The sequence below is a fragment of the Lynx rufus genome, unplaced genomic scaffold (genome assembly GCF_022079265.1).
Source record: "Lynx rufus isolate CCGP_SWC_20201006 ecotype Redwood Valley unplaced genomic scaffold, mLynRuf1.p SCAF_7, whole genome shotgun sequence".
NCBI lineage: Eukaryota > Metazoa > Chordata > Mammalia > Carnivora > Felidae > Lynx > Lynx rufus.
This window is the reverse complement of record NW_025814889.1, coordinates 120,826,834-120,843,344: the sequence shown is the minus strand read 5'-3', so window position 1 is coordinate 120,843,344 and position 16,511 is coordinate 120,826,834. Positions and strand designations below refer to the sequence as shown.

The window sequence follows — 16,511 nt, the reverse complement described above, 5'->3', positions numbered from 1 at the left end:
ATTTCTACACACTTATCAGGCATGCAAATTCTCTAGTCCATTCCAGATGCATCACAAATTTCCATAGCTTTAAAAAAAATTAGAAGACTGGGGCACCTGGCTGGCTCAGTCTGTGGAGCACGTGACTCTTGATCTCAGGGTTGTGAGTTCGACCCCCATTTTGGGTGTAGAGATTGCTTACAATAAAATCTTTTTAAAAAATTAGAAGATTTAAAACCTTCATTACCTCTTGTTCAGAAGGATTGGATGATGATACACAAAAATCAAACCCCATTATTTTCCAGGCTCCACTTTTATTCAAAATTATATTTTCAGGTGTGATATTTCCATGAACCATTTTCACACTGCTGTGCAAAAATGACAATCCTTCAGAAACCTGTAAACAGGGGGAAAAAGACTTTTACATTAAATAAAATTCCTTTCAAGTACAATAATAAAATGTCTCTTAAAAATCATAATTGCTGCTTCTCCCAATAGAAGATTTTTTTTACATGCAGGTAACCATTAATTTAATCATAAATGCAAAAGAGAAGATATTCTCAGTTGCCACAACGATCAAAGCATTAGTGGGAAAACCCATTTATAAAACCAGAATACACTCTTCATTAAAGTTCCTTTCTATATCCATATAAGCAAAAGAAAAGAATTTAAAAGCACTTTGCTATCCAAATTTATCAAGTTCCTATGTTTGAAAAATGAAGGAATCTTTGGTTCCCAAGATACAGATAGTAAGTATCAAGGGACACCTTTGTCAATTTTATTCTAATTCTTAGTATTTTTACATACTCACACTTCATATTGAAGTTCGGTTTTTCTGAAAAGTATTGTGCTTAGTTTTCAAATATTAATTGATGCTCACTCATTCTCAGGCTGGATTAGTATCAGGCAATTTTTATATCTGTACCTGAGACTACTATGGAATCTGTTAACCAAAAATGAAGACTGGATTTCTGTTTCCAGGAGTAGATTTTGGCAGACTAAGGCTCCCTGACTTCCAAGACACCATTCCCCCAGGTTTTTCCCCAACTCCACTGGCCGCTGCTTTTCAGTCTGTTTACACTGCTGGTTCCTCCTCAGTACCCCAACCTCCTGGACTCAATGTTTGGACATCTGAAGTTTCCATGTACTCTTTCTCAGTTTTCTCATACCTTTCAATACCATCTATATGTTGACTGTTCCCAAATTCTCTCCAGCCTGGCCCTCTTTTCTAAAGTCCAGACTTGATTATCTGACTGCCTTCTGGATTTCTTTCCCTGGAATGTTTTACAAGCATTTCAATCTTAGAAGAATCTGAAACTGAGCTTCCCCTACAATTCGGTTCTCTCCTCTTGTAGTCTTTTCCCTGTATCAGTTAATGGCCACTTCATTTTTCCATTTTCAAAAACTTTTGAGTTATCCTGCACTACTCTATTTTTCTTATACGACAAAGCCATCTGCAAAGCCCAATACCTTTACTACTAAAATACATTTAGAATCTGATCCTGTCTTACCACCTTCCCTACTCTAGACCATCATCATCTCTGGCCTGTATTACTATAACAGTCACCTACTTCACCTCTTTGTTTTTGTTCTTACTCTTCTACATAGTTTAATTCTCAATAAGTAGCTACCATGCCAAGTCACTTTCCTACTCAAAGACTTCCAAAGACCTTTCCTTTCTCTCAGAGTAAAATTCAAAGTATTTCTCTGGCTCTCAGGGATAACAGGACTTAACCGCTCATTAACTCCATGACCTTGTCTCCTACTACTCATCTTCTTATTTACTCCTCTCCACCACTCCAGGTATTTCGCTACCTCTTGAACATGTCATGCATGATTCTGTCTCAGGGACTTTGCACTTGCTGTTCTTTCTGCCCAGACCATTCTTTCCCTACATATCTATATGGTTCGCTTCTTCGCTTTTTTCAGGTCTTTACTCAAATGTCACCTTTTCAGTTATAGATTTCCTGACTACCTCCACCCAAAAGTACAACCTTTCCCTCCACATCCAAACCATCCTCTTCCCTCTTCACCTTTTTTCTCCATGTGCACTTATCATAATCTAATATATTTACTTATTTTATTGTCTCTCTTCCCCATGAGAATGTAAGTTCTGAAAAGCAAGAATTTGTGTCTGTTTTTTTCACTGCCATACTTTCAGCATCCAGAACTGTGCCACACATACAGCTATCCAATAAATATTGCTTAATGATTTAATACAAAAACAAATTCTCTAAAAAAAATCCCTTACAGTTTCAACATGAAGACAAGTCAACAGTAAAGAATGTAAAGAGTACTATTTTAGAAGATATCTGAATTCCTGTCCCCACTTCATTACTTACTAGTCTTGCAACTTTGAGCAAGTCACTGAACCTATGTAGGTCCCAGATGGTAAATTACTTCAAATAATGGCATATTAACCTCTTAATAAGTGTGGGAAATCATAAGATTCCATACCATTCTCAATTCCCATCCCCGTAGTCAGTCAACTGGGCCTATTCTAATTCTGCATAACATCACTCTATACCTCTAGTACTTCCTATGATTTTTGACCAAGACTTTTTAACTATCATTAACTATTTTTACCGGCAAGCACTATGCTAAGTACTTACAAATTTACACATTTGACTCTGAAAATAACCCCATAGGGTAAGAATTATTTCCCATACATTTTCCCTACCCCCCAAGTTCTACTCTTCTAGCAAGATAGTTCTAAAATGCTTATCAGACCAGGTCATTTACTCTGCTTAAAATCCTTCAGTGTTCCCCATCATCAAAAAGGTCTTTTTCTATCTTTTCAGTTTCATTTTTCATCACTCCCTGAGACGCGATGTGCTACCTCTAACTGCCTGATATTTACCCTGAGTAACTAGTATAATAAGCAATTAGGGGCTTAATATTTCTCAGATGAATGTTCTCTAGTTCTAACACATTTGAACCCATGAAATTCATATAAGATTTGCATTTTAAAAAATGCTTATTCCTCAAATTTAATTTATAAAATATACAAAGTTTATCAGTCTAGAAAAGTTTTCCTAACTTTACAAGGAAAAAGAAACCCCTATGCATGCTTATTGTATATTTCAGGCATTAATTTGATAGATACTTTTATATAATTATCTCAGTTAATCTTTGGAACCATTTTATGGTTGGGGAAAAAAAAGTTCAGATGCTTATTACAAAGCTACAGTAATCAAAACAGTGTGCATTGGCGTAAAGACAGAAATATAGACCAATGGAACAGAATGGCATATATAGTCAAATGATTTTTGAGAAAGGTACAAAGACCATTCAATGAGGAAAGGATGGAAGTTTCAACAAAGGGTGCTGGGAAAATTGGATATCCATAGTCAAAACAATGAGGTTGTACCCTTACCTTAAACCATATGTAAACATCAGCTCAAATCAAAGGCCTAAACGTAAGACTAAAACTATAAAACTCTTAGAAAAAAACAGGGGAAAAGCTTCATGACACTGGATTTGGCACTGACTTCTTAAATATGACACCAAATGCAACAAAAGAAAAAATAAATTGGATATATCAAAATAAAAAACTTCTGTGCATCAAAGGACAAAATCAAAAGAGTGAAAAGGCAATCCACAGAATGGGAGAAAATATTTGCAAATCATATATCTGATAAGAGGTTAATATCTGGAATATACAATGAACACCTACAACTCAACAACAAAACAAACAACCTAATTCAAAAATGGGCAAGAGACTTGAATAGACATTTCTCCAAAGACAATATGTAAATGGATAATAAGCACATGAAAAGATGCTTAAATTCACTAACCACTAAGAAAATGCAGATCAAAACCACAACAATCTACCATCTCATTACTATGAGGATGGCCACTATCAAAAACTAGAAAACAAATGTTAGTGAGGACATGGAGAAATTAGCACCCTGTGCACTACTGGTAGAAATATAAAATGGTATAGCTATGGAAAACACTATGGAAAACATTATGCCAGTTCCTCAAAAAATTAAAATAGAATTACCATATGATCCAGCAATTCCACTTCTGGGTATATCCCCAAAAGAACTTTGAAAGCAAGATCTTGAAGAGAAACTTCTACACCCATGTTCACAGCAGTATTACTCACAATAGCCAAGATATGGAAGCAACCCAAGTGTCCACAGACAAACGAATGAATAAATATAATTCCGTAAATATATACAATGGATTATTTAACCTAACAAAGGAAGGAAATTCTGATACACACTATGACACAGATAAACCTTGAGAACATTACAGTAAGAGAAATAAACCGGTCAAACAAGAAATAATAATGCATGATTCCACTTATATGAGGCACCTAAAGTAGTCAAATTCATAGAAAATGAAAGTAGACTGGTTGCCGGGGGCTGAGGAGTGGTGGGGTTGGGGGATGGGGAGTTACAGTTGCATGGATCCAGTTTCAGTTTTCCAAGGTGAAAGAGTTCTGGGGATGGATGATGGTATGTATGCACAACAATGTGAATGTACTAAATCCAACTGAACTACACACTCAAAAATGGTAGGACAGTAAATTTTACATTATGTGTATTTTATCACAATTAAAAAATATATACTGTTAAGCAAACAAGATAAGCCAGGCACTAGATACTAAAAGAAAATATTTGTAACTCATGTATCTGACAAAAGACTTGTGTCCACAATATATAAAGAAACCTCAAAGCTCAATAATAAAAACCCATTCAAAAAATGGGCAGAAGAGCTGAATAGACATTTCACCAAAAAATATTCAGAGGGCAAAGTATATGAAAAGGTGTTCAACATCATTATTCATCAGGGAAATGCAAATTAAAGCCCCAACAAAATACCACTGCATACTGATTAGAATGGCTAAAATTATAAAGACAAACCATACTTCTGGCAAATATGTGGTAAAAATGGAACTCTCATACACTGCAATAGGAATGTAAAATTAAAAGAAATTTAAAAAATTAAAAAAGGAATGTAAAATGGTATTACCACTTTAGAAGAGTTTGAAGTTTCCAAAGAACCAAAATGTATACATACCATTTGATCTAGCCATCCCATTTCTAGGTACTTAACAAAGAGAAATTAAAGCATAAGTACAAAAACTTGTATATATTAAAGCACATATACAAAAACTTGTATATGAGTATTCACAGCAGCTATATTTGTAATAACCAAAACCAGACACAAACCAAATGACCATCAACTGATGAATGGATAAACAAACTATGGTATATCCATACAATGGACTACCACTCAGCAATAAAAAATTATTGATATGCACAACGATATGGATGAATCTCAAAAGAATTAAGTGAAAGAAGCCAGGCAGACAAAAAAAGAGTACATATAAAATGATTCCAGTTAGAAAATTGTAGAAAATACAAACCAATTCATAGTGACAGAAAGCAGGTCAGTGGTTTCCTGGGACAAGAGATAGAAAGATAGCAAGAAGTAGGAGGGAAGGATTACAGTGGGTATAAGAATACTTTGGGGGGTCATGAATATGTGCATTATTTTTATTGCAGCGATGGTTTCACAGGTATATATGTCAAATTTATAAAACCATATAGTATTTTAATATGTAAAGTTTATTGTATACCAATTAATAACTTAATAAATCTGTTAAAAAATCATAAAATGATCTCTGTCCCCAAGGAACTAAAATTCTACTGCACAAATTTACTCTATAGAGTTGAAGATATTTCATTTTGGTAAACAGGGAAAGGAAAATTAGAAAAAGTGGACATATAAGAAAAGGCTAACAATATCTCTTGATGCCTATTAAATAATTTCCTTAAAGACGTAATTTTTAATTTTTATTAAATACTTAAGTACTTCAACTTAATAGTTTGTTTATGAAATGCATTAACGAGGTTTAGAACTCAAAAAAATAAAAATGGAACCACCCCAACCACCAGTCAGTAAGTGCCCTTCTACAAAGGTTACCAATGTTATGTTTCATAAATTTAAAATATAATTTGGGACACCTGGGTGGCTCAGTCAGTTAAGCATTTGACTTCAGCTCAGGTCAAGATCTCATGGGTGTGTGAGTTCAAGCCCCGCATCAGGCTCTGTGCTAATACCTCAGAGTCTGGAGCCTGCTTTGGATTCTGTGCCTCCCTCTCTCTCTGCCCTCCCCCTACTCACTCTCTCTCTCTCTCTCAAAAATAAATAAAAATTTTTAAAAAAATAAAGTAAAAAAATAAAATATAATTTAAACCTAACAACAAACTGTAGAAAAACTAAAAAATACAGAAATAGTTTTAAATTACTGAAAGGATCCAAAGGTTTACCTGAAGCAGTTTATATTGCTAATAAGTTTGAAACAGCCAAAAAACAATTTTGAAAGAAAAAACTCTTTTCACATGATGAACAAAAATACATACCTGGAGCAAACCATATTTGGTTTCTACATCATAAAGGTTATAATCCTTAATGTCTGGAGATACAGGGGAAGGTAGATTTTCCCAGTTACCTAAAACATTGGCTAAACTGGCAAAAACTGGTTCTGTACAAAATGCCAAGCAATCCCTGTTTTAAAAAAGAAAAAGATTTATTTATCACCATTTTTTCCCACATTATCAAAATCAAATGTACATAAAATATTAGTGGTCAACAAGAAAGTAGACTCAGATTTATTTTCAACATTAATATAATACACAATTTTCAGAATATGCTCAAAGGAACCTGCAAGTTTCCCACAGACCGCCCTGGAGCAAGAGGAGTCAGAAAAGGGCACAGAGAACAGCTCCAGGAGCCTCTATAACTACTTCAATCAGAGCAGCTTTGCTTTTACCTACTTTATATATAATTTTAAAAGGTGTCACAATTTTTAAAATTTTAAATTACTGCTCCTTGATATATAAGAATATTTAGAAATTCAGAAAACATTAGATATTAACATTCAATAGGCTTTATGGAGTAATTATAAAGATCTCAGGCTTTGAAGATGGACAAATACCCAACTTCAAGTCCTAGCATCCCTATCCCCTGACTACGTGACTTGGACACCTCAGCTCTGAGACTCACTTTGCCCATTCGTAAAATGCTGATAAAAAACCACCTTGAAGAGTTACGCGAAGATCAAAGGAGATATTGAATGTAAAGCACACAGCACAGTGACTAGCATGTAAACTCAATAAGTCTTTACTACTGCTATTATCGTTACCAAGTGTTTGAGACTCAAGTGCTAACATTTTATGACTTGGGCTTAGGCTCTGGCAATGGAGAACTACAAGGTAGTGTGGTAACAAAGCTAAACCAAACTTCTGCACCTGGATTGTAAATGCTTAATGGCAAGTATGCCCTTTGCTGTTTCATCTTCCTCCTATTCCTGTGTACCTTTTCTTTCACCTTAAACTCATTTTTCAAGTAAAAGTGAATGCAGAAGCTCAATATACATGAGAGATTAACACAAAGCTCCTTAGGGTGAGGGAGACAGTTACACCTGCTCACTCATCAACAAAGATGCTACCTTGTTCTTTACTCCCTCATCAAGCTCATTAACACAGTGGACACCAGGCTTTCATCTGCTGAACTGTACTGGAGGAAAACTGATCAAATACGCTAAAGTCTTTCCTACAGTTTTCTGTAATTCCCAGGATTCATGTATTTGAGTTACTCTTATTTTTTTTTTCCTCTCTGTCTTGACCCCAACATCATCCTTGGTCACATCAACACCCATATGATTATTCCTCCAGCTGAAGCCCCCTTATTTTTTTCAAGCATATTCACTTCCATCATCATTTTTACAGTTACATGTGAGAAGGGCTATATCCTCTTCTCAAGAACCACCTCCCAGCCACAGCTACTTACTAGACATTATCTCCTACCCCTTTACTACTTCCACCAAATCTAGCTCACTGGCATCTTTATTCACCAAATTCAAAGTATTGAGTCCTGACCATACATGATTGATTCCTTTCTTTCTCCCAACTATCTCAACAATAAACCATCACCCTTTATTACCCTTTACTGAAAAAACCCTTATGAATCCTTTAATAATCATTACAAGTTTCTTCTACTCTCTTCCTTATGTCATAGGCAGAGGAAAGAAATAGAAAACCCCAGTCTTTTTAAATTCAGTACTAAGTCACATAATGTACTTCAACCTTGCTCTTTTTATTTTTCAGCATTCAAGGACATTCCTTTATAGTTCTCTCATTTAGCTCCTTATTCCATGGCCCCCTTTCCCCATTACTCACCTATTATCCACGTTCTACTTTAAAAAGCATAAAGTTCATCTAACATGAATGACCTCACTTCCCTAAACTTTACCTCAGTATATTAGTGATTAAACCATCATTCTAAAATTTCCTTTGAATTCCTCTTATGGGACTTTATTCACATGATGTCTTGTCTACTGGGCTCCTTTGTACCTATTTTCTAGCTTCCAAACTGCCTTCCTGCTACTGAAATTACTGATTATCAATAATAACCTCTCACTAGTCAAATGTAATGAATTTTTCTCAGTCCTTATTTTCTCTTTACTCAGTGGTCCTCGGTGACTAGGACCACTAGTCCCTCCCTCAGCTCCCTCAGCTCCCATGATGTGCTGTTTTTCTCCTGCTATGTAACAATGATGGCTCATTTCTTTCCCTCACTCTTTTTTTCTCCTCTACATTTTAAGTTCTGTCCTCAGTACTCTGCTCTTTCTACTCATGCTCTTGAAAAATTCTTTTATTCATAGTTTTAATTACTGCCTCTGTTACCCTTAATATACATCACCAACTCTGGGCTTTCACCTGGATTACTTTACTATATAGCACATTTCTTTTGGATAACTCCAGTGTTATTTCTACATTAATTCATTAAAAACTGGAAGTTATTTTTTTCCTACCCTAAAGTTGTCCTCTTTCTATCAATTTTACAGTTTTACAACCTAACAATGAAGATGCCTTAAAGTAACCTTTGAATTGTCTCTCTTAATGACTGCCCATAAATCCCTTCTGTAATATTTAAGTCACTACAAAAGAAGCTACAGAGAGAGCTTCTCCCCTCAAGAGACTTAAAATGTAACGATGAACTATAAGACACACTGATACAAGTTAAAATAACAAATATGGGCAGGATTCTAATAGGTGACATGGTAGAGGCTGATAGAATACACTCTAGAGGAAAACACACAGTTAGGAAAGCTCAGGACAAGCGTGGCAAACAAAACTTAGTCCACTTTGGGATACAGAGTTCACAATAGTAAATGTTACATAAGAGTCAACAACTACACTTTTCTTCTGGGTTTATTCATGAAAAGAAGAGCAATGAAAATATTATCGTGATAAGAGAAATATGGGCATATATCTGGATAGGTACACCATGGTACAGTGGGGAAAAAATATGGGCTCAAGAATCAAGGTGTCATAAGTATGTGGCTTAAGTAATGTCTCTGATCCTCAGTTCTTCCACATAATTTTGAGAGTCGGATAAGTTAAACAAATGTAAAGTATCTAGTACAGTTTTCACAGTAAATATTAGGTTTTTTTCTTTTGGGTTGAAAGAAAGTATCTTCTGCTCTTGAGGGGAGAGGGATCAGTGACAGTGGATTACTGAAGATTCCAAAGTAAGAATTACACAGAAATCCAATATATATGAAGAGATAAAAGCAAAAGTGTCCTGGCTGAAGGTGGACTGGAAGCCTGGAACTCTGCCAGCTCTGTTCCTCTACCTGCCTGTTCTTCCCCATCCTTAAAATTCCAGGGTCCACAGAACACAACTGGCAAACCATTTGGTTAAGATCTTCTGAATTTAGAGAGAGGAATACAGTCTGCTAGGTAGGAAGGAAGGAAGAAAGAAATTAGGGGTTATGACTAATGTGGAAAAAGTTTATATAGCTAGGGTATCATTAAAAGCACCATAAGCTTGAAGATCCAGTTAAGACTACACAACATTAATTTCATATTCTTGTCATTCTCAGCAACAATTCCCAAGATACCCTTGAAAAAAATAAATGGTAGAGTAACTGAGGGCTACGGACTGATATGCTGAGCATATCAGAAAGTTAAACGTCTAGAAGAGTACCTGAAACATACATAAAAATAGCCTGCAAATATGGAATAAATGCAAAGAATACAAAAAATTCTAGCAAATTAGCAAGGAGAGCTACTTTCAGGCAGGGACTGTATGCTATCCTTCTGCATCTTCCACTTTGACTACTGCAGTGCTGAGCACAAAGTAAGCAAATACAGATTGATGGCAAATGTGAAGAAAAGTCCAAAGAGGTAAATACACATAATATACAAGTAAATTTTAGGGAAATAGTAAATCCATAAGAGCTCAACACTCAGTTTATAAGAATTTGTCACTGATAGCATGCCGTACAGACAGAATTTAAATATAAAATTATTTTTAAGTATTTGTTCAAAACAAGTCTTTTATGGAAGTTTTTATAAAAATTTACCTGGACTCTTCTAAAGGATGCTGGACAGTAAGAAGTCGAGGGTGTCGTAATCGAGTTAACTGTTGGACTCCTCGTTTTAGAGAATCGATGATTTGATCCTTTTCAAATTTTTGATATTTGTCAATCAGCTTTTTATCAAAGACAAAAACAGCCACTTCCTAATAAAAGAATAGTGTATCTAATTTTAATCAAGAGTATATAGAAGTAATAAAACTTTACCCGAGTTTCACAATAGTCTACAAATGGAAATAACTAAAATCTAATGTCATAGAAATTATAGCACCACTGTAATACTTTCCTGATATCAAAAAGTTGGTTTCTTCATGATTAGTAAATCTAAATGTTTTTAAAAGTATTAGACCCCGAACCCTCATCTAAGGAGAACATAGGAAAATCTCCATCTTTGAACTCTGGTACACAAAAGGTGCATGTAATGGGTTATATCCCATGTAGTAATCTCTTATTTAACGAGAATTCAAATAAAAGCTAAAATGTTTAAAAATTCAAAATGCTATTCATAATGATAACCCTGGAGTATACTATAAAATCTTGAATCACTTTTTGAAAGAAAGCTTATATATGTCAGGAAATGCTTGTTTACACAAAAACCCATTTTGTAAGCACCTTTTACATATGAATAACCTATATTCACTCTCTCCTTCCACCCTATCCCCATCTTATGGGTAGTAACTGGGAATGAATGAGAGGAGTACAGGAAGCTGCTCACCCACTGTGACTCTTTGAGATCATTTATAGCTTATTATCTACAATATTAAAAGCACATATTGTACTTAACTATCTTCTTCCTTTCATTTTCTCTCTTATCCAAAGAAAAATAGTTCCCATCCAGTTACCCAGTCTTAACAAATCACTCAAAAAATAGCTGTATTAATAGTTGATATATTACCATTGTGTAATGCATCAGTGATGCTACATCTCCATCCTAAATGGAAAGAAAAATGATAAAGCTGGAAGCAAAATTAGCAAAGAATCAATGCTAGCTTTCCAAAATTCTTTGCAAGATTTTGAATGACTTTCAGAATGTCTATAGAAATCTCTTTCAAAAACCTCTAATTAAACCTACTACTGCTCAACTACCAATATCTAAGACAGTATCTTTCCATTTTATTGTTCTCTCCTCATTATTTCTGCTACATTAGGATTACTGTTTTTCACAAGTTAGCCTGGCAACCTAATTACCTAACAGAGATTCACTGGAGAATCCCAAACCAATCAATTTCTCAAACACAACTTGTTTTAGGTCGGAGGCTCCTTAAATGTATACAAATAAGTTAAAGGTTTTAGAGGATTAAGTCTCTGAAAAGTGATAACATAAAGGGACTATTTAGTAACTCAACTTGAACATGCCATTCCCAAAGCATTTATGTACTTTTAAGGAATTGTTTCATTCTTCACAATAATCCTACAAGTTATTACCCTCACTTCACAGATGAGGACACTGTGGAGAAGATAAATGTACTATCTAAAGATCTCACAATTGGTAACATCAAGATTTGAATCCAGTCATTTTAACTCTAAGGGCCACATTCTGTCTCCCCAGAAATAATAGAGCCAATAAACACAGAGTACCCCAGTAAAACATAACACATGCCTTCAGGAAAACAATCATTTAAGAGATTTAAATAGCACTCACATATAAATACATAATCTTAGCGCTTTTGATCATTGTAAGACACAGAACTATCAAGAAAGAGCTAAGAGCATTATGTAATATTAATTTGAACTAAAAACAAATGACCTAGAAGTTCAAGTTCCTATCTCACTATTCATGAGCACAATCTTATTTTAGTAAGTATTCTGCTATAACACATTTTATAAATGCATCTAATTTAATGCGTTTATTTTTTCAAGATGTTTTGAGTCCTTAAAAAAAAGATCACATGAAATGGCTCTTTGAGCACTTGCAATTTCACCACTCTTAAGGAAAAACACTACAGTTCAAGAGAAAAAAAGACACATCACAAAATTCTCTCCCTCAGACATTCATTTATTATTTTAGGTCACAGATAAAAGATTTCTACATAGATCAGAATAGATTATCAACTATATTAAAATGATTTTCTCTTTGTTCCAATCAATTGAAATTAACCAGTTTCAACAAAGTTGTGACTAACACTTAGACCTCATACTGATCTCCTAAAACTCTTAGCTGCACATCAAAAGTTTTCTTCAGAACAGACAATCACCTAACTTCTATGTTCTCCTTCTGCTACTTCACTACCCACCCTGTTAAGACATCATTTGTGTTAAAGTCCTCTCACCTTAGAAGTATTACAAGCTTCTCAAAGAAGCTTATTAAAGAAACAATGCCAACAAAAAAAAAAAAGAAAAGAAAAGAAAAAGAAAGAAAAAGAGAAAGAAACCATGCTTTAAGCATCTCTGTATCCACCACAGGATTTACACCTAGAAGACACTCAGATGTTTATTACCCCGTGGCGGTCAATAAAGATAAGCAGTTACTGGAAGCTTTCCATTATTGTCCTAAATTAAAACTTTTTTGACTCTTCATTATGAAAAGTTTCAAATATATAGAAAAGCTGAGAAAAGATGAAGGTATCTTAAGTGGATATTTTCCACTTAAGAGTCAACTGTTAACTCTAATTAAATTTTGAGGCTCTTTTTTATACAAAAATTACTAAAACAAAATGTAAGACAATCTTTTGCACTCTATTGTTTACTTATTCACTTCATATTCTTTAAAATAGATTGGCAAAGAAACTGAGGGTTGATGGGGGGTGGGAGGGAGGGGCGGGTGGGTGATGGGTATTGAGGAGGGCACCTTTTGGGATGAGCACTGGGTGTTGTATGGAAACCAATTTGTCAATAAACTTCATATAAAAAAAAAATAGATTGGCAAAGAAAGTTACCTACTCAAAAGTATTTTTTCTCAACAACCTATCTTTAAGCAGAAAATGGCTGTAAAATAACCTACTGTAAAAACTACTGGTCAAAATGTAGACTACATATTGATACAAACCTAATTTATAATTTTTTAAAGCTATTTTGCTAACTACAAAGTTGAACTCTTGCTGAAAACCAGACAGCTTAAGTAATAAAAATCTAAGTAGATATACACCAATGTGTCTAGGATTTCCTAATAGTAATCATGACCTCCAGTAACCTATCCCTCAAAGCCACCAGGGATGGTTTCTGAGACATAGATATTCCCTGTGAATCTCTATTTTACAGATCTTTTGTGACTGGTCAGTGGTGACAACCATCGTGCACTGTATTTTTCATATGATTTGGGGACAATGTTCCTTTCTCAAAATGATAAAACAAAACCTAAATTTTTATTTAGATTAAATTAAAAACAACTTGTTATTTAAGAAGACTCAGAGATAACAAGATATACACCTTAAAATTATTAAAGATAGTCTATGGTCATTATTGACCTAAGCAACTTGACTAACACTTTCAGCTTTCTACAATCATTTCTTTTATTTAAAACTTTTATTTATTATCATTTAACTTTTTATAATAATTATGCCTTTGCCTACACAATATCAGCAAGCCTCACCCATGAATACTGGCATTTGTATAACATAATGTAGATTTTGCAGTAAGGAAGGGACTATGTCCAAGCCTACATTTGGTAGAGCGGCTAGAATAATGAATATCAGTTAAATATTTATTACATATTTTTAAAATCAGTCTATCTTCATTATCTTCATAGGAAGAGTCATTTAACTGAGGGTGTTTTAAAGCTTACACAGCTGTCAAAGCAAAAGAAACAGGGCAGCAAATGTAACTTTTAAGACAAAAATAAGATTAAAGCTGACTTATTTAAAAAAAAAAAAGTCTATTCTAAAACTGGATAAAAAATAATCATAAATATGAGACTAGAAGACTATTAATAAATGTTGTTAAATTCATTTTAAGAGTAGTCTCCTGGCAAGAGAACCTTGTGTCAAAATAAACAGAAATACCTAATAGTAATAAATGAATGTTTAAACAGTAAACACACCCACATATACACTCATTTTTAAAAACATCTTCCCCCAGGGGTGCCTGGGTGGCTCACTTGGTTCAGCATCCAACATCGGCTTAGGCCATGATCTGATGGTTCGTGAGTTCAAGTGCCACATCAGGATCTGCCCTGAGCATGGAGTCTGCTTGGGATTCTCTTTCTCTCCCTCTTTGCCTCTCCCCAGCTTGTGCTTTCTCTCTCTCTCGAAATAAATAAATAAAATTAAAAAATATTTTTAAAATATTTCTTTAAAAAAAAAAATCTTCCCCCAAAATAAATGCCCGAAGTTGATACAGTAGAATTGAAAGATTTTTCAAAATGTAGAGTTATTTTTCTACTCAAAGGAAGTAAAAGGTATACTGGTGAGACAAAAACTATATTTATATAGTGCTTTTATTATAAATTAAATATAATAGCAGCCTTGATAGTTATAATATTCTTACCTAACAGAGATGGTGATACTTCAATTTTTAAGGGATATGTATGTATGTATATGTATGTGTGTGTGTATATATATATATATATATATATATACACACACAAAGCGACCATTTCTCACTTATGATTGATACATATAATTTGGCCAAAGATTTCCCTTTAATGGTTTGTGTAATAAAGTAGAATTTAAAAACTAGAAAAGTTAACGAAATCCAATTAAAGGCATTTATCTCAGAAATCTCTCTAAAATACATATTTTTATAAAGGAAATAAGAATATGTTTGAAAAGAACACCTATATTTAGATACCATTTTAATCCTAAACATGCTACTCTGCAGAACTACAAAGTCAGTTATAAAGTTATAACAGAAACACAGCAGAACAAACTCAATGCCCAGTAATTAACTACCTATCAGACATCATAAAAGTTTCAGAAGTAGAGGAGTAAGGAATATTTCACTGAATTTTCAAAAATTAAATGACCCTGAGATCTTGCCATTTGCGACAACATGGATGGACCTAGAGGGTATTATGCGGAGTGAAATAAGTCAGACCAGAAAATCATACCATATGATTTCACTTATATGTGGAATCTAAAAAACAAAACAAATGAATAAACAAACAAAAAGCAGAAACAGACCCATAAATACAGAGAACAAACTAATGGTTGCCAGATGAGAAGATGGGCAAAATGAGTGAAGAGTGGGAGGTACAGGCTTCCAGTTATGGAATAAATAAATCACGGGGATAAAAGGTACAGCATAGGGAATATAGTCAATGGTAAATAGCATTGTGCGGTGATAAATGGTAGCAACACTTATGGTGAGCACATCAAAACGTATAGATTTGTCAAACCACTAAGTAGTACACCTGAAAATAATCTAACATTGTGTATCAACTATACTTCGCTAAAAAATAAATTAAATAAATAAGATAAAAGTAGATCCTCTGCTCCGAATGCCTAAAATAAAAAAGACTACAAAAAAGTTTGGCAGGAATGTGAAGAAACTATAAATGCTGATGGATACAACCGCTCTGGAAAAACTGACGCTGAACAAACACGAACACTATTACCCAGCAATTCCATGTCTAGATAATGTGTCATATATACCAATGGCACATTAAGAATGTTCATAGCAGTTCCCCATATATTAATGAAAAACTGCTATGTTCAGCAACATAGATATATCCCATGAACATACATTTAAGGAATGGAAGCCAAACTACAGGAGCACAAATACCATGATTCCATTTAAATAAAGTTCAAAAACAGGAAAAGTTACTCTCAAGTGTCAAAGGACCATATAGCAGTTACCCCTAGAGAGAAGGTGGGGAGAGGTAATGACTACGAGAAGATATGAATATTAGCAATGTTTCCTTGATCTGGATACTGGTTATACAGGTGTGCTCACTATGAACATTCATCAAGCTATACGCTCATGATTTGTGCACTGTTCTGCATAAGTTCTTAAAAATACATTTATATTTAAAACTCTAAATAGGCACAATTTTCATTCCATAAATGTCACCCTGAAATGTCTTACGTCTCTATTGAGATTCTAGAAAGAGTAAGGGTTAGGAACTAAATAGTATTTAGTCTAAATACTAGTAAATTTAGTATTTAGTATTTACTAGTATTTTACTAGTATTTAGTATTTACTAGTATTTAGTATTACTAGTATTTAGTCTAAATACTAGTAAAAAATAAATAGT

At 34.1% G+C, this 16,511-nt stretch overlaps 1 protein-coding gene across 2 annotated transcripts in view; it reads right to left on the bottom strand.

The window, feature by feature from the left end:
• Positions 1-16,511, bottom strand: part of SCYL2 (SCY1 like pseudokinase 2) — a 68,836-nt gene that overhangs the window by 32,599 nt on the left and 19,726 nt on the right. For both annotated transcript variants that reach the window (XM_047065287.1, XM_047065286.1), the window contains exons 3-5: positions 10,370-10,527; positions 6,360-6,504; positions 227-376 (exon numbers count right to left, since the gene is read on the bottom strand). In XM_047065287.1, the coding sequence (XP_046921243.1) occupies positions 227-376; positions 6,360-6,504; positions 10,370-10,527 (453 nt within the window). The remainder of the gene's footprint in view (positions 1-226; positions 377-6,359; positions 6,505-10,369; positions 10,528-16,511) is intronic.